At 42.1% G+C, this 23,103-nt stretch overlaps 1 protein-coding gene across 1 annotated transcript in view; it reads right to left on the bottom strand.

The window, feature by feature from the left end:
- Positions 1-23,103, bottom strand: part of si:ch211-186j3.6 (neural-cadherin) — a 286,707-nt gene that overhangs the window by 184,495 nt on the left and 79,109 nt on the right. Inside the window, 5 exon segments of the mRNA XM_035162307.2 lie at positions 4,114-4,363; positions 11,169-11,280; positions 17,905-18,109; positions 19,903-20,128; positions 22,129-22,326. Coding sequence (XP_035018198.2) covers positions 4,114-4,363; positions 11,169-11,280; positions 17,905-18,109; positions 19,903-20,128; positions 22,129-22,326 — 991 coding nt within the window.

Here is a 23,103-nt window from a genome sequence, read left to right as displayed (position 1 = left end):
GAAAGACAGTGGTCTGGTCTGCACTGTGAATATGACTCTGGAGTGACACTGGTGGACTATGTACACCCTCAAACTGTCTTCTGCTGCAGCTCCTCTCATCAGCCTTTATTAGCTCCTGTCTATGTAGAATTGCATTATGCAAATGGAACATGACTTCACACTGATGCCAGAGTATCGTACAGACTACTGGCAAGTCGATTTTTTCCACCTACCTCTCCTCTCCCCCTCATTTCTTTCTTCTCACCCCAACCGGTCGAGGCAGATGGCCCCCTACTCGAGTCTGGCTCTAGAGGTTTCTTCCCACTAAAAGTTGTTTCTGTTCACTGTCACCAAGTCCTTGTTCATTGTGGGAACTGTTGTGTTTCTCTATAATGTCAGGTCTTGAACTTACAATGCAAAGTGCCTTGAGATAATGAATATTGTGATTTTGTGTTATACAAATAAAAATTGAGCTGAATTGAATTAAAGTGAGCTAAACTCGAGGTGACGATCAGACCAAGGAGCTGCAGGCGAGCAGCTGAGTGGTGGGTGGAGATAGAAGCATGGCTTATTTACATATACTGATGGATCCGCAAAGACTAAATGAGGCGAAGGTGTAGAGATACATTCAAGTTATTTTAAAGCCATGAAAGGATCTTTCCACAGAAAGAAAACTTCTAAATATGGAACCGAGATGAGTTTTGAGGAGTTTAATCAAACCCCAGAGAGGAACTAACTGTATGAGACTGTTATCGTTCCTCCATGGAGACTGTGTGATTACAGGGAAACAACAAACAGGGCATGAGAAATGTTTGTATGCGCGAAATTTGATTGGGTGACACATTTTCTCCCAGAACAATAACACTGAGGTGAAGCATGAGCAGGAGTCATAAAGAAACGGCTCCTGACAGTGACATCAATATGTCATGACAAAGACAATGAATAAATAAAAGATCAGAAATAGATATCAGCAGGGATTATATCAGTGACTTAAGTCATCAGTCATTTCATGTAGAGGAAAAACATCAAGCACCAAACAAGGCTTGGCCAGACCTTTCCTCAGACGATCTACAATACAAACGCATATGAACTCAAACACAACCCTTCACAATGTGGGAGAACTGACAGCTAATGTTAGAGTGAAGTCAAGCTTCGGATTTCACCACCGCTGAAGTCGTGTGTGTGTGGCTGAAGTAAGAGCAATACTCAGTTTCTATTTACAGCTGTGTGGACGACGAAATATAGTACATTTAAGTAATAGCTTCAACATCTCCTCTTATGTCTTCTGCAAACTAGATCTTCAGATCTTAACTGATATGTTAAATTGAGGGAGACCACAGAAATAGCGACAAAAGTCACCAATACATTATCTTTTATTTGTGAGAACGCACAGAAAACACGATCCAGATGGAACGCAGAACCAACCGACACACACTTGGTGTAATGTTTTGCACAAACGACAGGAAAGATTAAACAAGCACTCTTACAGTTGCTTGTCTACTGTCCACATAGTACGGGTGACAATGGGTATGAAACATGTTTGATATTTACGATTTAGGATTCAACATTGGAGAGACTCGGATACAGAAGGTGACATTACAATTATACCTGTAAACCCCTCACACTACAGGATCATTTGGCCTGGACAATCTAATCAGGATCCCACTATTGTTGGGACCCGAAATTGGGCCGATTGTCGTCTGGTGTGCAGCAGGCTTTGGCTGCCAGTGTTGTGTTTAGCTGCCACATAATGTGCATACAGTGCATGTGAGATGTGAAGACACACAGGCGAGAGAGGTGCTGAAAGCAGCGGTTTCCAGGGCAGCAGAAGGGGCGATGGTAGGTACAGTAATAGGGTCCTGATGGCAAAAGTGACAGCACATAGATGAAAGGTAACCATTCGGTCACTCGTGAGTGAGGTAAAAAGAGCCAGGCAGTAAAGAGGCAGATCTGAGAGTTAGTGAATGTAAAACCCAAAGAAAAACAAGTAGTTCTTCTTTCTTTCTTTCTCTCTTGCTTTCAAAAGAAAGTAGCAAATAGACTAAATTGAAAACAACACTGTTCAGTGTTCAGGATCATTTTAGATACTGTGAACACTAGAAACAGACGGACACACACACACACACACATATACACATGGATGCTCATTATCGCATGCTTCCAACTCCAAGAATCGATACAAATAGGCCAGATTTTCTGCCTGGATGATGATACATTTAATGACCTCTCTCTTTTCCTATTCATCCATCACATGCATTGACTAAACACACATGCACACACAGTCTCCCTCTCTCACACACACACACACACACACAGTTAAACACATCTACAGGGACGGTAATGAATTTTTTATTTGTACGTTTAACTTACCGAACTCTCCCCGTTTCCACAAAGACATCACATGCGTTTGCTAATTGTAGCCCACACGTGTGCGTCTATGTGTGAATTTAAATGCATTTGTGCAGGCGTCTGTGTGTTTGTGACCCTGAAGCTCTGCGGAGCATGTACGTGTGTTTGAGTGATACGTCATATAGATTGTCCACTCCTGTTTTTGTTGCAGCTACAGTAGAGGGCTGAGGGTTACAGAAGGAAAACTGACTTATTCGGCTGTCGCTGACAGTAAATCAATAAAACCGAACACACGCACCACGCAGACATGCACACACATGCGCGGACACATAAATAAACAGCATAAACACATGCATATAAAATGCATGACGCATGAATGCACTGTATGACTACATCACTCTGCCCATACCAACGCCCTACTTTGCTGGGACCTTCATAATTACTGAACACACACACACACACACACACACACACACACACACACACACACACACACACACACACACACACACACACACACACACACTGAGAGTGCGAGCTCTGGGCCTCCTGAGGGTGCTGGTGGGCATGGCTGATTGACCCTGCCTCACCAATCTTCCCAGCTCTCTGCCAGAAAATCAACCAATTAAAAGATGCAGGCGCCACAGCGGCACTGCAGGGGGATGGGGGCAGGGGTGTGCTGGAATTGTGGGTAACGGCAGCTGCGAAGTTGGTTTGGGAAGCAGCTGTGAGGAACTGACCTGACAAGGCAGGACAGTCAAGCTCTCTCTCTCTCTCTCTCTCTCTCTCTCTCTCTCTCTGGGCTCTGAGTAAAAAAGCTTTGGTTGTCTGTTTTTTATTCGCTACATGTATTTTATACTGTATGCTTCTTTACTCATGAAAGAGTTTGGCGTTATGCACGAGGCTTCCCCACAATTGTCCACTTATAATATGAAACTCATCAGAATGTAAAAAAAATTTACGTCAGAATTCTATTCATCTTTTTTTCTTTATCACGCGAAACCATCAAATCAAAAATATAAATTAGAGCTGTTATCCTGTTGTATTTAAGTTGTATTTATGTTGCCAAAATATTTTAGGCAACATTTTGTCCTTCACCCTGAAGCAAAGCATTTCATCAGAAGGTAAAATAGAAGGAGGCACACGTCTAAGGATCATTTCCAGTATCAACTATTCTGTTCTGTCTGACAAACACTTCATTCTCCTAATAAATTCAATTTAAATAAAACACAAAACACCTTGTAAATTCTCATTTGAGAAGATTAAACTTGTGAATGCATTTCTTGCTCGATGAATAATGACTTGGTCATCAAAACATTTGTTGGCTTATCTCTGCAACCATCAAAACAGCTCGCTTTACAACTCCTTCAGACCACATGAAGATCCACCTGCAGTGGCTCAAGTATATGTCATTGATATATGTTCAACGGGAATGTGTGAACACTAAACTAGTAAGATCGTCCTGACACTCAGAAGATCTTAGCCTTGAGAGTCAGACCCAGATTGTTTGTCCGCACGATGCTTTCCAGAACGGATAAAGAATCCAGGGTTACACTCGAACAGCTTGAGCTCTTCTGTATAACACGTTGCTGTCACCAGAATGACCATCTGCTTGTAAGTGTCTCACCCTCACCAGCAGGGAGGAATCAGACACAGGGTAAGGAGGGTTTAAATGCCTAAATACCTCAAACAAACTCAGTGCCGTCATATGCCATCAAAACCACATTCCCTTGTTTTGTCTCTTGCACAATGAACAACTGTGTAAGAACCCCAGCTCTAACTTACACATGTTGGGAGAACTCAGGCTCCTCATCGTTGACATTAGCCATTCGGATGCGCACTGTGGTTGTACCAGTCCGAGGGACCTCGCCCTTGTCTATGGCCATCACAACAAACTCGTACAGATGGTTGGGCCTCTCGTAGTCCAGAGGCCCCACAGGGAAGATGGTCCCGTGAGGGGAAATGGTGAAGTCCTGACTCAGGGTGTAATAGGTCAATTCTGCATTCTCTTCTGAGTCACAGTCGTTTGCTGACACTAAAGAGGAGAACATACAGATGGAGAAAAGAAAGACAGAAGTTAGAAGTATTAAACCAAGACATCACCCAGAGCCTCATAGATCTCAACCTTTCTTTTTACTCATGCAGTATAGTCCAATACAAGGGCTGATTTATGAGACACACTATCTAAAGCCCTTTTCCCACAGCATGGTACCGACACACTTCAACTAAAGCATTGTTTCCACTGATCCCTTCTACCTAAATATGCCATCACTACCATAGCTACGCAGCAGGAAACTCCCATGCTGTCAACTTTTTCCCGTTAGACCTTGTTATTGCAATGAACACATGAATGGAGGCGCTACTTGTACTTGGACAAGGGTAAGCGCCTGAGCTGTGTTGTCCAGTGAAAAACACTCAAAGTAAGAAATTGCTACATAACTATGTTATTTCCCTTTCTTTCCTTTCATTCCCACTTGGGTTTCTTCAGAAAAATGAAACGACACGAGGCATTACTTGTCAAAACCTCATTGCTTAGGGCAATACAGTGCACTGATTTAAGAAAGAGAAAAGAGAGGCTGAATCTAATATGAGAAGGACAATATCTTTTATTAATGGAAACTCAAGTTCTGTTTTTTCTTTTTTTTTATTTGAGCACAGGGCAGCTATTCACTTCTCATGCTCTGACTGAGATGAAGATTGACAAGAAAGTGTCGTTCCCACAGATTTAAATGTTCAGTTCTATAAACCTACAAGGAGAAGGTAAGAGCTATTTGCAGCAAATGAATAGAAAGGACTGTCATTCTGCACCATTTCTGTCTCTGCATCACACACTGAGAATCCATGGAGCCAGGACTTGCTCGGCCACAAATTGATTGCCTTGCTAAAACTGAAAAGACCACCAGGGATTTGAATAAGCATATTTCCCGCTAACAAGAACATTTCACCATCAAACTCCCAATTCTCCAATTCACCTTACATTGCATTTGGCTCATGTGCCAATACACACAAAAACAAACACTCACAAAACCCGCATGAAAATGAATAAATGCATGCACTCCCACATAAACACGGAAACATGTCACTGTTTATTTTAGTTCCTTTACTGCTGCAAAACCTTATGGAAAGAGACATGCTTCAAAAAAGTTTCATAAATATAAACTTATAAACTGTTTCCATTTGTTTATTCACCTATTCACTCGTACGTGTAGGAGCACAAACGAATCAAACATGGATGTTTTCAATGTTTCTGGCAATCGTGCATTTGCATGTAGAGCTGACGGTACAAGGGACAGTCACAAAAGACTTTCAAAGAAAGAGTTACTTCCTAGTCCAAATTATTTCAATTTAACATTATTTGTAATATAATAATGATTATGTGTGCAGCTCCAGAGTCAGACAGCTGGACTCACAAACAGTTTTGGTTTAAACTATCACATAATTGCCCGGCTGGTGAGCATGAGCATGCTGGGTGCAGTTTACCTCCATTACTTAAGGTTATAATGCTGCCCACCAATCTGGATAAAACAAGTTTCCTATCTCACAGCCACATTGATTGATTTAAAAAGAACTAGGCTTTCAAATCAAACATTGCGTTGCTATTTACATTAGTCTAGAACTTATGTATATGTCATAGGTCATATTGCTACATTAATTACTACAGAAATTGCAACACTCGAATAAAAAGTGCATCAATTCATACATTCTTTATGTTTTGTAGTATGGTGTACAGCAAATTCTGTTCTTGAAATTTATGTGAGCAAATTGTATAAAGCAAAATGTTTTCCCAGCCGTGCAGCCGTGGTTACAACAACTGTCCTCTTTCTGAATTGCGGCTGAAATGCTTCTGTTTTCCTGCTGCAAAGTGATGAACAAGCTCTCATCCAATGAAGAAGGGTAGGAAACGAAGTGGAGAACTAGTGCCTGTCCAATCGCACAGTGGTCAAACACATGTCACATTTGAGTCAATATTTAATTCACTAAGTACACATTTGTACTCTTCAGAGCACCGTTTGAGCATTTATTTATCTATTTCTGAGTGGGTCCCTCTGTAATCTTAAAGCAGCATTGTTGTGCTGGCATCGCTACATGGTGCAGTCCAGGCTGCAGCTTCCATGTCCGTCTAGCACATAATGATTTTGTACTGAAGATGGAAACTGCAGGGGCCTCAGATCTCTATGGAAAGTGAGATAATTGGCTTGCTTGGTACTCTGAAGTTTCTTTTCCAACTTGGCAAAGTACACATTTGTCCACTCTCATGATGGAGCAGATTATGAGATTACTAACACGTGATTTAGCAAAACGACGCCGGATGCCTATTTCTCTCTACTCATTGAATGTAGTAGTGTGTCTTCTGACCTGTTAAATGAAGTAAGGGGGAAAAACAATCTTAATTTCAACAGGTTTGACTGATAAGTTTTACCTGCACTCAGATTGGATTCTGGTGGAATCAACAGTATTCATTGTTAAATATGTCAAGGCAGTTTTTACGGATTTATGAAGTTAAATTGGAAGAAAATAGTACGAGATTCAGTTATTTAAATAATTATTTATCTGGACAAGTGGTTTGGATTTAGTGGCATCTATACCAGTGAGGACGCAGGTTTAAACCCACCCTGAATACGCTGCCAAAACATAGTACATCATGTTGGACTCCGTGGAAGAGGACCTGCTCCATATAAGAGCTTATTCTGAGCTAATGACCACACAATGGTTCCTCATTTCAATTCAAACATACTTATGGACTTACAAATCCTCCTAAATCCGACACACAGGTCGTTCAAAAGTTAATTACCTGTGTTCAAAATTAAAATGTGGAAACTCAAAAAGGATACACAAAGGAAGCATTTACAGAAATATCAGACACTGAGAGAGTTTTCATTCTTAATATTGGGAACTCTTTCACAAAAGTATACAAAGCCGTCTCTTTACCCAAGCGAACTAATTCGCACACGCACACGCACACACACACACACACACACACACACACACACACACACACACACACACGCACGCACACACACACACACACACACACACACACAGCAGCAGCAGCACAGGAGGGGAGCATTTGCTGTTCCTCCTACATCACACACCGCACTCCCTCAGTCAATTCCTCACTAACTAGGATTCACTAGCATTTTTATCGATCCTCTAAAAGAGAGAAAGGGAGAGAGACGGACTGAAATATCTCACCAACAACTCTCCCCAAGCATTCTATGGGGACCGTGAATATGTGTCAAACTTTAATAGCAATCCATCAATCTTGGTCCCCATAGAATGCTTATCACAACAATAAATGTTCTTTTGTTTATTGCTAACATGCTAAACTGAGATGAAGAAAATGATACGGCCCCTGATTAACATCACCCTATGAGCACTATTGTTGTGAGCTTAATACCATGCTGATTTCCTCTTAAAGGGTTTGATGCTGCATGCTCCACTGTGTTGAAGTACAACCACAAAGAGCCAACAAACATAGACGTTCTGAGCGACACGGCATGTGTTCAAATTGTGAATCAGTTACAGATGAAAGAGGATCAGACTTGCTATAGAAGCAGGATTTTCAATCACGCTAATGTTACGAATAATAACCACATGCCGTCAGCACAGTAGTGCACTCAGCAGGCCAACAGCATGAAAACATATTTTCAAGGTGAATACTGTTCTTTAAGTAGAACCAGCGCTGTTGGTAGAGGTTTTTGCACACACGTCATGTTTATTTGCCTGTGGAGCTGATACAGTTGATTATTAAAGGCTATATGTGGTCAAGATGACTAATGCAATTAATGTAATGTATTGATTTCACATGTTTTCAGCAGCAGCATATGGAAATGTGGATTCTGCCCCTGTGGATTGTATGTCCACAAGAATTTAGAAAACAATGGGAACTCCAACAGCGCTAACTCTGACCTCAATCATGTGACCTTCTAACAGAGCGAATTTGGGCCCAAATGCACGCACACCCCATAATGTTGTATGTGTTTTATATATATTCAATTATGCTGTCTTGAATCAGATAAACCAGGTTACTGCAAAGAACTGCTGCAGCCCCACTGGTGATTTATTTGCCTTGTGAAGTTGAACTGCTTAAACATTTTCTGAAAAACGTTGTCTTTTGTGTGTCTTTTGTGTCTGTCTCCTGAATGGATTTACTGCACACTACTTCAGGAGTAGTATTCATCACGTTGTGCACTGTGGCTTTTCTCCGTCTGCTTATGTTGAGCCTGGTGCATCATGCTCTCTGGTAATTGCATCAGTTTGTTCTGTTTTTTTCTTCTTTTTCTTTGTATATGTTGTTTTTGAAGTACTTATGTACAGCAGAGCAGGCTGCTGTGACATGGCTGCTGTATGTCTTCTGTAACACAACACACAACATGAGTCATCAATTACACAAGCGTTTTGTGCCAGTTTATTACAGCCCCGGGAACTGGCGGTAAAAAGGGATACTTTCTTATAATTTTCACAACCTCATGTTCAGTTTTGCACGTATAATTTATCTTAATTTTTTTAGGGTTCTGAAAAGTTGCATTATTCTCAAAATGCTGTAAACATAATGTGATTTTTTTTCTCAGGATATAGGTGGATTTTCCAAGCCGTAGCCATTCTTTTATTTAGTCTGACACCATGCATTTTTAAACTAGCTGCGCGATATTTGTCTTATAAAGAAACAGCCTATTTGCCTAATGGTGATAATGATAGTGGTGAGGGAGACTGCGATGATCACAACAGAACATGGATAAAAAAAATAAGAAATCTAACCCCAAAGTGTCTGCCTGCAGCCTGAGCTAATGAGACCTTAAACTGAGATGTCATGACTGCAGTCATCAATAATTTACGTCCAGCATGTGATGTTTTATATCCCTGCATTTTGTTCCCGTCAATATTCATTTGCAGTGCTATTGGTATTTCCATTTTTAGCCTACAGTAAGTAAAGGAGCTGTGGAGCATCAATGACTTTTAAACTGTAAAGATGGAGAAATGGATCCTGAGCTGCTTTTTATGTGGAAATATTGTTTTAGAAGCCATGCAATTTGGAGCAATAATTGCACTTTTTAAGATATCACATGTATGTTAAATGGAGAGTGGGGCTAGCTGAGTAGTCTTTTACAGAGAGTAGAGGGACAGAAGGGTGTGGAATGATTTCCCCTCAGTTTTGTTGGCAGTGAATTGTGCCCACAACAGCTACCATTTCCTTTTCCTCTGAGGCTTAATGAAACTTAAGCGATCCGTGTGTGGAAGTTGGGTTGTTACAGGAAAGGCAAGTCTAATGCAGATGCTGGTAATTTCCCGACTTCCAGTGCTTAGTTTCCCGACCAATCAAAACATCAGAATGTTGCAGCTCAGCCACTCCTAGGCTCTGATCACACTTGGCATTAGCTGGTGTCTTCGTAGATCTAATCACAAGTGGACCACTCTAAGTACATCGGCTCACACCTGAGATTGGAACATGTCACCAGCTAATAAACACAAGCATCTTTCATGTAGTGTATGTGAGAGGGAAGAGAGAGAGTGAGAGAAAGTGGAGTGAAACCCTTCTCAGACATGGACCCTGGAGAAAGTCCGCTCCCCTGAGCCTCTGCCTCTCACATATGAAGAATGCAGCACACATTCAAAACTACAGGAACATCTCTGCAGCGTTCAGGTGAGGGGTGGCGCAGCGGGCAGGAGACAGGGTGTAAAGTAGAAATTCCGCTGTGGAGATCACATGTTTTTGTTTACAGCACATCAACACTGTCTTGACAATCTTGACTTTCCAAGTTGACCTCTTTGTCTGTGGCTTCTATGTGGCTCCTCTTCTATTCTTTCTGTTTTTACAGTTTTACATCTGTTTGCTCGAAAGGAAATCTTCTGATAATCTGCTGTATTCTCACAGGAGTTTTTATTTTTTATTTTGGGAGGCTGCCAGAAAAAAGTCTGGAGAATGTCAACAGCAACTAATATACTAACATACAGCCCCTCCGGATATTTTTAGGAGACCGCAGCTTAGGAGAGACAGCAGGGCATGGAGGGGCTTAGCGAATCAATGTGCTGCAGCTATATAATAAAATATAAACTACTCATTTGAAAAAAAAAACGGATAATATGTTTGGTTCATTATGAAACGGAAGCAGGTAACAGGACATCAGCTGAGTAGGTGGTCCGTCAATGGGACTCAGAACTAATTTGGGTTCACACAGCCAAAAGAGTGTGGCCACATACTGTACACCCCAGATCATCTCTGAACAGGGTCTGAGAGATTGGACCTTAACTGTGCCCTCAATGTTTCTTAGCTGCATTCACACCCTCACTTCAGAGCTGTCAGCGTGTGATTGGATCACTTGAGATAAAATGCCAGGTCTCAACAGAGTTCAGTCTTGTGCATATTACTGATACTTCACATAACTCACTGAGCCTCACCTGGTTTAGCTATATATACATACATATAAAAATATGTTCTGTCTTGAATTCTAAAACCATCTTATATCGGTATAAACAAAATAAAACCTATTTAAACAGAAGAACCCAGTGGAGAAAAGTGCAGCACTGCAGCACATTCACCTCAGTAACATGATTATCAGGTATCATTGAGAACACGGTAGGATTTTTAGCATTGCATGAGATTTTATAAGAATGAAGTTGAATTGTATAACAACATAAAAGCAGCTTCCTTCAGTTTATTGATATTTGAAACAAAAGCTACTAAAAACAGTGCAGTGTATAACGATTGGAAAAGTGAAATGTGATTTTTCTTGTTGTCTGAAAACTAAAACGAGAAAAGTGCATTCAGTGGGACAAAACACAATGCGGAGTTAGGGATGGGAAACGAAACAAGTCTTTTGAGATTTGTGTGGATGCCCCACCTTGCAGCAGGGAGGTTGCTGTCGTCACCGTCTCTGGGACACCATCCTTGCTGTAAATGGACTGGAGGAACTCTGGAACACAGTCGTTTTCATCGACAATAACAACTCGTACCTGAGGGAGAATAGAGGAGGAGATTGAGAGAAAGAGAGACATGGAGGAAGTTAGTGGGGCAGGCTGGCTTGAGGGAGGAATTACAGGTAGAAACAGAATGTGATCGACGTGGTGTGGTTGTTTCACCTGAAATTCAGCTTGGCATTCTACAGAATACTTTGTGTTAAATATGAATTTATATCAACCTACATGTGCAGGATTTTACCTCAACATTACTAAGTAGTAATGTAAAGTATATGTTTCAGTGATGCTGTTATTGGTAGACAAGTAGAAAAGCTGGAGATTAAAAAAAGTTAAAAAAACTTTATAGATTTGTGTTATGAAAATAATGTAAATGTGGGATAACTACTTCAGGCACCGTTTGGTTTTCTTTAGGTCCGGAGTCGTTTTCATCGGGCGGGGAGTAACCCAAATTAACCCTATTCCTCACCAAAAAGAAAGCCTCATCCCGGCCTCCTCAGAAGGCGTGCCCTCGCCCTGATCCCTCTGATTTATTTACCCCCTCCTCAGTGAGCAAACTGCTGCAGAGCTGGCACTGTGGTCCCCTTCAGTAGGTCAGCAGAGAATGCAATCTTGTGCAGTTTTTTTTTTTCAGAAGCCCTGAGCCAACAAATGAGAGTGGATCACTGTGCAAAGATGGATTTGTATGGTGTGAGCATAGAGGTGGGTGTATGCGTGTGCGTGAGACACTGTAATGCTGTTTGGTTCATTAGGGACATGAAGGAAAACACAGCATCTTGTACCAGATGTTGACTGCTGGGTTGCAGTATTCAGGAGGAATAAATACAAACATAGGCTGGCAGCTCATCTGACCCCAACCCCACATCCCTTTTTCCACTAAAAAACAGCAGTTTACACATTAACACTAAACCACTCTCAGATCAACACACACACACACACACACACACACACACACACACACACACACACACACACACACACACACACACAGTTAGTGCAAATACCACTGGTATTAAGTCCCGATAGGTAAAATTAAATTCTGTAATATCAGTTAATCCTTCAGCAAAGATCAGCTTCGAAGCAACGGAAAACAAGACCAAATCTGACCATGGCAACTCCCTGAGGTGATTTAAGTGTGTTTGCCAGTGGCTGCCAATCTTAGTTTGGCTTTGTTTGTGTGTGTGTGTGTGTGTGTGTGTGTGTGTGTGTGTGTGTGTGTTTGTGGGATTTGTGTGTATTTGTCTTGTCATGCCAGAGCGAGTGAGCCTATGTGCCAATATGACAGGAACTGGTGAGGGTACAGCAAGCTATACGATCTTACTGTATGTGTGTGTACAAGGTCTTAGGAAAAGCAAGATTGAATGAGAAGAGAGGGGAAGTCAGGCGTAATAAAGCAAGATGAGCTTAAGCACACACACAAACACACACACACACACACACACACACACACACACACACACACACACACACACACACACACACACACACACACACACACACACACACACACGGGACGGCTCCTGGCAGGTCTCAGGCTGGTTAGGTAACTAATGGTGCCGATGAGTTATCACTCCTGGAGGGAGAAACTTGGAAACTACCTGCAAATTAAAGTCATGCTCAGTGGCTCCGGTTCACACCGATGCAGCACCTCTGTTCACTACTCTGGCAGACAGGGACAGATTTCTGAGGAGCAGGATCAAATCAAAAGCAAAAATTTAAGTACAGCAGGATGGCTGCACTGACATTACCTCTCAAGTCTTTATGGGGAAACAAATCCATACCCTCACTTTTAATGCTATGGTAAACTTTAATCAGAGAGGGAGGGGATAACATAGCACACCTTAAATCATGAGGTGGTGTCTGACTGCACCGACAGAGACTGTTTAGACAAGGAGAGCAAACTCTTCCTCTGTCTCAAATACTGTTTTGCGAGACCTAAAACATCTCTCTGAAAAATGCAACTGCCATGAAAGTTGTCACAGTCACAATGAGGCAACTTTTTCGATGCAGGCTACAGGACTGGCTTATTGTGTTGTTGTCCACCCCAACAACAACAACAAAAAAACTCTGCGGCCCCTATACATTTTATCGCCAGCCGCCACAGCTTGTGAGGTATTGTTTGTTGGAGTGAAAAGAGGAGTGGGTGTACCTGAGCTTGACACAGTCACTGACACTGCAGGGGAAAAGTGTTGCAAAGCCAGAAGAGCCCACCGGTGTTGTACAAGACACACAAACAATGAGAAGGGCACTCTGAGAGCACCTTCACCAAGGCTAAGGCTCTTGCCATGCCGAAGCAGTGTTTCCCATTCATTATCTAGACTGTGGTGGCCACAGTTTCACAATGAACCCAAAGAATGTTTGCACTTCTTATAATATCTTATATCTGCAGCGCTAATTGCAGAGCTATTTGCAGCATGCTCAATAGCACTATCACACTATCATCCATTAAATCCTTTAGTGTCCATGCAGACCTCATCATTTAAGCTGCAGTTGCGGTATGCAATGCATTTCTCTCTCTAATGCATTCAGTCTGTGGACTTCAGTCTGTGTCGCGCGTGAGAGAGACCTCCGTGCGTGTGCACATGCACCCCCACTACATCCATTTGTTGAATTCATTCTGTAGGAAATGGTGCAAAGAAAGTAAAATATATAAGTCCTGAATTTATTAGGATCCATTCCAAAGTGTTATGGTTTCTTCCTCTGGCCATGTCCTACCCATCCACAAAGTTTGATGGAAATTGGCTCAGTAGTTTTTGTGTGACACTGCTAACTATCAAACAAATGCGGCCAGACACATAAGCTCCTCTGTGGAGGTAAGAATAGTGGCCAAAGCTTCTTAATAAAATGTCTAATGGGATTTTGTTCAGGCCGAGAGTAGCACCGTCTGTAGTCTTTGGATCCAGGATCCCTCACACTTTAAGCAGATAATCAAAGTCACACCTTCATCTGGGAAAGTAAATCTTCTTAGCCTCTAAGTACCAAAGAGATAGCTCCAGTGAAACAAGTGTCTACAGGAAAGGTTCAGTATCACAGTCCATCCAGCAGCACTGCAGTCTTCAGACTTTGCTCCTTTTACATATTTTCAAATTAGGCCATGTCAAAGGAACACAATTTAACTTCACTTCATCAAGATTTTCACTAGAGAGGTGTCGTGATCCCATCCACTGCGTTCAGCACAGGTATTGGACATGGGCAAGTAGAGGTGAGGGCTCTGCAAGAAGGGTGGAGTTGGTGCGGAATTAAATACAGTGACATAATGGTCACAGAAGAGTTTAAAAAGAGAATTATTTAAAGTTTGACTTATGTTTATCGAATCCAGATGACCGGAACCCAAACACCCTCGCTTTGCAAATCTTCAGCATTCAAAAGATGGATCGTTTATCAGGAATTCACCTTTGTGCAATCGAAAAATGTAAAAAGTTACCACAGTCAGCAAAGATCCACGAATGGAGGATGCTGATTGCTGCATGTTGTCCTCTCGGCTCTGTAGGGAGATACTGTGGCTTCACAAGCAGACTCTCCATAAGTGACTGACAGCACAACTGCTTGTTTTTTCCAGAGGAAGTGTGTTTTCTAAAATATGTATCGATTTAAGGGAGTCTAGTCTCGCAGTTCTGAGCATCAGCAGTCTTCTTTTATTGAACGTCAACTTACATAACACATCAGATGGATTGGTGGTGAGTGCGTTACTCTGCTGCCTCATACATTTTCCCATCGACAATCATCTATAGTGTGTCTCCATGTTCTCTAGCCCGTCATTCAGTGTCTCCGTGGGGAAAAAAATCCATCAGTCACACTCACCAACACATCTATAGTAAGCAGTGTTTTAGATTTGATGTACACATACACACACACACACACACCCACACACACACAGACACACACAAAACTTGCTGTTTCTGTTGGCATCTGATGCTACAACTATGTTTCCAGGAAATAAAACTATAAATATATAATCCAATTTTAAATTCGGGCTTAATTATTGGCTTTGATAATATGGCGTTAATTTCGTCTCAAAATTCCCAAGTGTAAAACCTTACTAGCTAGGCAGCATTTGTATTCTGCAAGCGCACAAAACAGTATTGGCAAGTGGAAAGGCATACTCACCAGCTTGCATTTATGCTACACATGCAAAACTGCGGCTCTGCGAGCACAGGGGTGAGACAAACATGAACTTGCCCTTTCCCAAGCGTTCACAACTGCTTAACACCAACCAACAGTCGCTTGCCCGTCAAGTGGCATTTGGAGTGTTTGGAGGTGGGGACAGAGGCTGAAGACATGTTGAGTTTGGGGACCAGTCAGGAGATTGTCCTGGTTAAAGTTAGTGAAGAGTATGACCCCCCCTGTCACCAGTCAGTCATGTAGTATCACAAGACAGCAAGTTGTGCAGAGCTTTACGTTGAGCCAGCCACTTCTATAATGCCCTTAACACAAGTTAATAGTACATCAGTAAACAGTGCATAAACATAACATTTTTACATATAGGCTTTTGTGCTGACAGCAGTTATATGATCCATGAATTGGATGAGATCAGAGATATGGCTGAGGACCGGAGTGTTCAAACTGACCAATCGAAGGAGGGGAGCATCAGCCACTGGCCCCTCCTCTAAAGTCCCAAAATTCAACTAGATGAGCGAGTAGCTACCACCGGGTGGTGTTGAGCAGAAACGCTCACTCGCGAATATGCACTCGTGAGGGGATGGTTTATACATAGATGGTCCCTGATGGTTAATACAGATTTTGACACTAAATAAAAACCATGCAACTATCTCAGTCTCACTATTGGTGCAAATCTAAAACTAAAACCATCCGCCCAACATATATTTGAACTGGCATCCCGCCTGCCATCACGTCACAGTAATGCTGAGATGTGTGCATGGAACCTATAATTAACCAGCACAGTCTTGACTAAAGTATTACCATGGAGCACGGGAGACGCTGCACCTCTAGGTATGACTTCGATGTACTGTTGTAAATAAACTATGCTTATTATATTTAGAACAATCATATAGCATGAATATTTTAACAAACAAATATCTGGAGCTGAGTGTGTATCCTTCCTTACCTCAACCATATACTATATCAATAAACCACTTAAGCTTTGTTGTTGTTGCCATTCAAGCCTCCATTATCCTCTCAATTGTTCTAACGTGATGCAATGACTGATACTGTAATTCTGTTCAGGAGGCAGCAAAAAGCAAGGAGAGGGACATTAAAGCTGATTTAAAGCAGAGAGCCTCTGTAAAAGGTTTACTCTGTCAACAAGATTATCCTTCGCAACACAAAAATTCCCCACTGCTGATACTGAACACTACACACTCACGGTATTGGGCCAGTAAATCCTTTTACTGAGATCAGTTAAAGTGTTTTCAGGCGAATATGCTGGAGACGGTGGTAAAAGCACCACATCAAAAACTGTCCTCGAAGATAATTTCACTCATTTGTGATGCAAGACAACAACTGTCTTGAAATAAAAATCACATGTAAGATCACATGCAATATGGCCAGTGTTCGCACACACACACACACACACACACACACACATCATGGTGTTAAGCTGCACAGACAGAGAGGTGTATGGAGGCCTGGGGCTGTGGTGTAGAAGGTGCTGGCTGTTCAGCGCAGTTGGAAATTCAAAAAGCTTACCCTGGCTTCAGAGGGCAGGCACAGGGCTGAGGAGGCCGGCCACTATCGGGCAGGAGGGTGGGCACACTTTCTTTCATTCTTTCCATCTATCCTTCTCCCGTTAGTGCTGAATCTAGCAAACCTCCTCTCATTCTCTTACTTTCCATCTCTTCCTCTCTCCACTCAGGCTCCTGGTGCTCTGCAGTCCACAGAGTTCCAGAGCGGAGCAGTTGAGGACAGATCGGTTCAGCAGGACATGTTTCAGCCCGAGGCCAGAGTAATGATGGAAAGCAGACCAGATGCATCAATGCCTGCAGCGGTCAGCCGCTGTTCTCCCTCACTTCCTGACAAAATGAGGAAGTCACTGGGAATCCCACAGCAGTTAGTCCTCACAGAAATGTCTATTCAGAATTGAAAAAGCCAGTGTTCATGCTTTCAGAATGCAAATGCAAATGTGCAGTTGTCATTTACTTCGAGAATTGTAATGCTCTTTTGCAATCAATTCCGGATGAGGGCATCCCATAACAACCCAACAAAAAAGAGACTAATCTGGAGGCCCTAAAACGAAACGATCATTTTAACTGCAACATTCACAACTATTACCAGCCACACAGCAACTGTAAATCAATACAATTAAACCCAACAGTTATTCAGCAGCTTAAATGCATGTTCAGCTCAAGGATGTTTTAGAGTAGTCTGGGATTTTACGTCCCTGAGTGTGTTTTTTTCATTATTTGAAGGGTGTATCGTAATCAGGACAATTCAACAGCTTTCTCGCAACTATCTACTACTCTACTGAGTCCACAATTCAGTCCCAGAAAGTAAGTAACAATAGCTGCAAATACAGCAGATCACAATTATCTGTGCTGCTCGAGAAATTGGTAAAATTGGTAGAAGAATTCTTAAGTCGAAGACCCAGAGATTGTTTGTATGCTGTGCAGACTGTGTAAGACAACGAGACAACCTTGTAATGTCAAAAGAGTTTTGAAGGCTGTCCAGTCGCTGCATTGACCATGGAAATTGACTTGAAACACAAACCTCTGCTGCACTGCTCATGCTGTCCAGGCCCTCGCTTGCTCGCACCAGCAGCAAGTAGCGATGCTGGTCACTCTCGTAGTCGATAGGGCGGGTCAGGCTGATCTCACCCGTCTCCGCTGAGATGGAGAAGAGACTGCTGGGATTAATGAGGAGGCTGTAGCTGATTGGTTTGTCCTGGAAGGACACCGCAGGTGTGACCAGGAAGCTGGAGAGACACAGAGACAAAGGTCGATATTGACTGAAGGTGCAGTAGCAGGGCTGGGGCAGAGGGGTGCAAAGTATATTGTAGCCTGTTTAAATGGATGTCTTCCAAACGAGTGGTGCTGAGAAGAATTGTGTGTTTTGGCCATTTGCTCTATGGGAAATTATCCATAACCTTAAGTAAGGAGCCTGTAGGTCACAGGGGCAACGATCTAATGTCATTCTATATGCCAATAATAAGGATAATTTTTCAAATGTGTATATAAACATTAAATTTTAAGAAAAATAATGACAAGGCTTTGAGAGTAACCACCCTAACCCAATGTTAGTAACAGCTACAGACAAATAAATGACAACTCAGCAAATGAACTTAGTTTGTGATGTTGAAACACATGTCCTGTGTTATCAAATAGCAGAATGTCTGCTTGTTGTTTCAAACAGGCCATTACCTGACATGGCCCTAATGCTACATCCACATGAATGCATTTTAGTTTTGAATGTTTTTGCTATTCATACATGGCATCCACTATTACTGAGTATCAAAGCCCCTTAAAGGGAGTTTTATTACCGTGCTGGTTGCGATTAGTAAATTATAGGGTTGGATTTTAGTGTGAACATGCAGAGACGAGAGACTTGTGAGACCTTTTTCAGGGAAATAACAAAAAAACTAACAACTCCCAGTGGTAAATGCAACATGGATATATAATATGGCACGCTCATACCAAGTGAACACGAATGGTCTTGTGATATGCATTTTCAGACAAGTATGCAAGGACAGAGATTTTTTTGATGCAGAGCTGTAAAGTGTATTCCAGTATGTGACAAATAGACCTCCGTCGATTAGAATAGAATTATAGTGGCTGTCTGTAGAGGAAAAAGAGCAGTAAAGTACTGAGATGAGTAGATTTTTATACAGCAACATGCCTGGAGGGAGAGGGAGAGGTATGTACAATACTGTACAGTGTCCACTAGAGTAGCACTAAATACACTAAGGGGTTAGGGTGGGGGCAGTTGTCCATGAAATCCTGAGCTGAGTTGATGTCTGTTATTTATCACGGAGCTGTACACAATTTCCATGACGAAATCAGCGTAAACAACAGACTGGAATATCCACTCTACTGGTTTGCCAAATGTGTCAGTAACACTGAAGAAGCTGGAGGGGTTGTCATGGGAAACGAGACCAATTCAAGGACACCAGTCCTAACTGTACCACTTAACTCAGACCTCAGTGTGCGTGCACTTGTGTGTGTATAATACACACAGTACAGTATAATGTGTGAAAGACATGCACACACTGATGCACGGTGATTTCCCTTCGAGACGAGTGCAGAGACCATGTATTACATCCACCACTGCATCCATTACTCAACTTTCACAATTAAACATAGTGCAAGTGTGTTCATGTATGTGTGTAGATCAATACATGAGGGCAGTGCTGTTACTCATCCGATGCATATAATAATACTCATGGCTGAGTGTGTCGTGCTTATACTACTGAAATCAATTGTAGCGGTCTGTAAAACACAAAGATGTGCTCGCACAGCCACAGAGAGAAAAGAAATATTATGCGTGCCCATCAAATATGTATGATGAATTCATCTTTTCAAACACATATGCAATGTAAAATTAATGCTCATCTGAGTAGATATCAATCACGTCTGTGGTAGAAAGACGGGTCTGAGAGAAACGTGTGTGCACAGTTGCGTGAGTCTTTCATGTGTATAAACCACTTCAAGGGTGATTTCTAGTGAGGACATTTGGGTAAAAAATGATTCCTGTGTGTATGTGTGAACTCACGGCTGTCCTTCAGGGGTGTTTTCGGGTATTGCAATAGTAAAGGAGGCGTTTGAGAACTGTGGCGGCCTGGCTCCAGCAACCACGGAGACCACAGCAGGGGCACTGCGGCTGCCCAGCCGGTCGGCAGCCACGACTGTCAGCAGGTACTCCCTGTCCCGCTGCAGGGGGAGGCCTGTAGTCCGTACCTGGCCGCTCTTCCTGTCGACTTCAAATCGACCATCACCGCCTGCAGATGACAGGAGTTTTATTACACATTTCCAACACCTTCTCCACACAAGAAATTTACAAGATTCATTGGACATTATACAGAAAGCAGATCAAAAATGAGATTTAGATCTGAGATCTACGTACAAAAAATACATAGATTTAAAAAAAAAAGTAAATGGAATAAAAAGTAAAAGAGTCCAGGTTCAATATAACCTTTTATGTATAATAGATGACTCAACACGTTGGCAGGGCTGATAATAACTTCAGTTACTTGACAGAATCACTGAGAGGTACAGGGAGACAGATTACTATAGATGTTATGCATTGGCAGAATAGCAGTGAGACTGTGTATCACAAAAAAATGATGAGCGGATGAACTAGAGCGATGCAGAGCATTATTTCATGATGCAAGTTTATCTGTGTGTTGATCTTCATCTTTCTCGTCCAGACTCACTTCACACTGCGAAGGCTTTCAGCTTAAAAGTAGAGACATAACAACCCCTGGACAGTCTCTCTCCATTACAGCTCAGAGTCAAGCAGTGCAGAGGACTACATGGCAAGAGGGTGTGTGTAAATCCCGCTGCCTTTGAGAGCTGTCAAAAAATAGTGTAAAATCACGTTGAGCATGCGCCGGCCAAGTGATAAATGTGGTTGGACGGTCAGTTTTCCAAGTTGATGAGATGTGAAATGCAAAGAGCAGAGCAACTGGAACTGGGATGTTAAAATACGTGACCTGTATGGAACATAACAGGTTGTGATAAGACTTTCATCCAAACTACACTGTGTTTGCAAAAGCTATCTTTTCTTTTTTTACTTTGGAGTGAACTGACCTGAATAGGAGGCCTTCCTTCATCCACAAAAAGAACTGAGCTCAATGCTCAGAGGTGGTGAACAAAAGCACTGTGAGAGGTGTGATTAAACCTTTAATGTACAAAACATCAATTCAAACCACAGAAAAGTTGAGTCTAGATGCTAACATCAATGTTTATGTTTTTTTCCCCCTGTAATTTCTTTTCTCAATTTCGTTTCTGTCGACCCCACAGGGGGAACATTTTAAGATGGTCTTTTTATAGACAATACTTTAACACATTCTAAGAAGAGCAGAATAAATCACTGTGTGACAGACAATAAGAAAATAAATCATATTGTGCAGTAGAGAAATTACTTTGACATTACATTAAAAAAAATAGCTCCATGTGCATGAACTCCAAATTCATGCTCAGCTTGAATTTCAGGGAGCCGTAGGAAGAGACGTGATTCTACATCATGATCAGGTATGCTTCAGGGACTGCTATCTATGTGTGTGTACAATTTGACTGTTGGGTCTTGGTGGTCTGCCAGTCAATGCTTTTTTGTTGTTTTGTTTTTCCAGTCAGCATACAGGTACTTCTGGGGACACTTTCACCGTGCAGTGGCTGCAAAGTGAGTTCTCCTCACTTTGACGCTGCTCTATGGGATAAAATCATTCTACTACGTTGCATCATCCTGTGAACTTGATGAAGATGTCTGCGACGGGTGCAGGCATGCAGCTGTGGATCTGGACCAAGGGTGAGTAGGAGAAAGCAACTTCATTCAAAATAGTCTCTGGTTTTACTTTTATATCCGGTGTCGGCAAAAATACAGTTTCACAGTATTTGATCTTTCATAAGTTTAGTTAGCAAGAATTAGCTTGAAAGGATATCTTGGCTCGTAACTGAAACGTTGTGAATGTTTAAGGGTTCAGTTCAGATGTTAAGGTTTCAGATTAAAACTCAGTAGTGGTTCCTTTATCAGGGTGAAATATTGTTTTGTTGCAACCACAGGTTGGCTCAGCATCATCGCATGCACGGCAGGGGCGTAAGAACTCGCTCTGCTCCATTCATGCATCCTAATGCCAGTGAAGCAGCATGAACAATACCAGGGTCCTGGCACTTACCTAAACCTCAACGTGAGGAGTAAGGAAGAAGAACTTACCTTGTCTTTAAAAAGTAATGTTAAACCATCAGACAAGCAGGAGAAAAGAAGAAAGAAATAACCTACCATCTGACAGGAAGTACTCCACTTCACCGTTGTTGCCTTCATCCCCGTCTTGGGCATGGAGCTTGTAGACAAGCGAGCCCGCAGGGGCATCAGGTGAAACCACAGCAAGGTAGGGAGCAGGAACCATGCTCCAGTCTGGGACATTGTCGTTGACATCTGTCACAGTCATCTCCACTCTGATGAAGTACCACTCTGAACCTGGGGAAGGAAGCACAGTAGAAGAGAGTTTAGAAAGGGTCACAGTTTGGAGAGGGTCAATCAAGGTGATAAATGTAAGGAAATACTTTGTGGGTGTCTGGGAATAAGATTAAAGGACGCACCACGGCAATACACACAAGTATTGGTCAAGAACATTTTAAACTGAACAGTTTTGAATTTTGATCTGTTGGAAGGACAAAACAAGCAATTTCATAGACATAGACATTGACATTTCCTGGACTTCACACACATTAATGTTTTCATCGATAAGCTCACTCACAGATTAGTTTCAAGATGAAAAATAACAAATGCCCTGTACAATCTGGGGTGTTCTGAATTGGCTGCCTATTGAATAAGGCGACGCTCCAGTACACTTTACACCACATATTAATAATGATCACTCCTGCTGTTTAAGATGATTAAGCTCCTGGAGAACTGAGGTTTGTGCAACAAATGATCAGGCAAAGTAGACGCATAAGAGAAAGAGGTGATGAGATCCAGCTCGGGTTGTGCCGATAGGCGATGGAATCTGGGATCGCTGATGGTGAGAGAGATCGGCCATTGATGATGGCTTAGCTAATATCAAGACGATATTTTGCTCATTTTTCTCCATTAATATTTTGAATTATTAGTAGGGCCTAGTATTACCTTAATTTTATGTTTAATTTGCCTCACCTTATAGCTTCACGTTGGCACCCCCTCCACAGTCCCCACACACACATTCTGTATAAGCGACACAAATAGGCGTGCAGCGAATATTCACACTCCATCCAATTG

This window comes from Hippoglossus stenolepis, chromosome 1, assembly GCF_022539355.2.
Source record: "Hippoglossus stenolepis isolate QCI-W04-F060 chromosome 1, HSTE1.2, whole genome shotgun sequence".
In the NCBI taxonomy this organism is placed as follows: Eukaryota; Metazoa; Chordata; class Actinopteri; order Pleuronectiformes; family Pleuronectidae; genus Hippoglossus; species Hippoglossus stenolepis.
The sequence above is the reverse complement of the archived record's forward strand: the minus strand, read 5'-3'. Positions and strand labels throughout refer to the sequence as shown.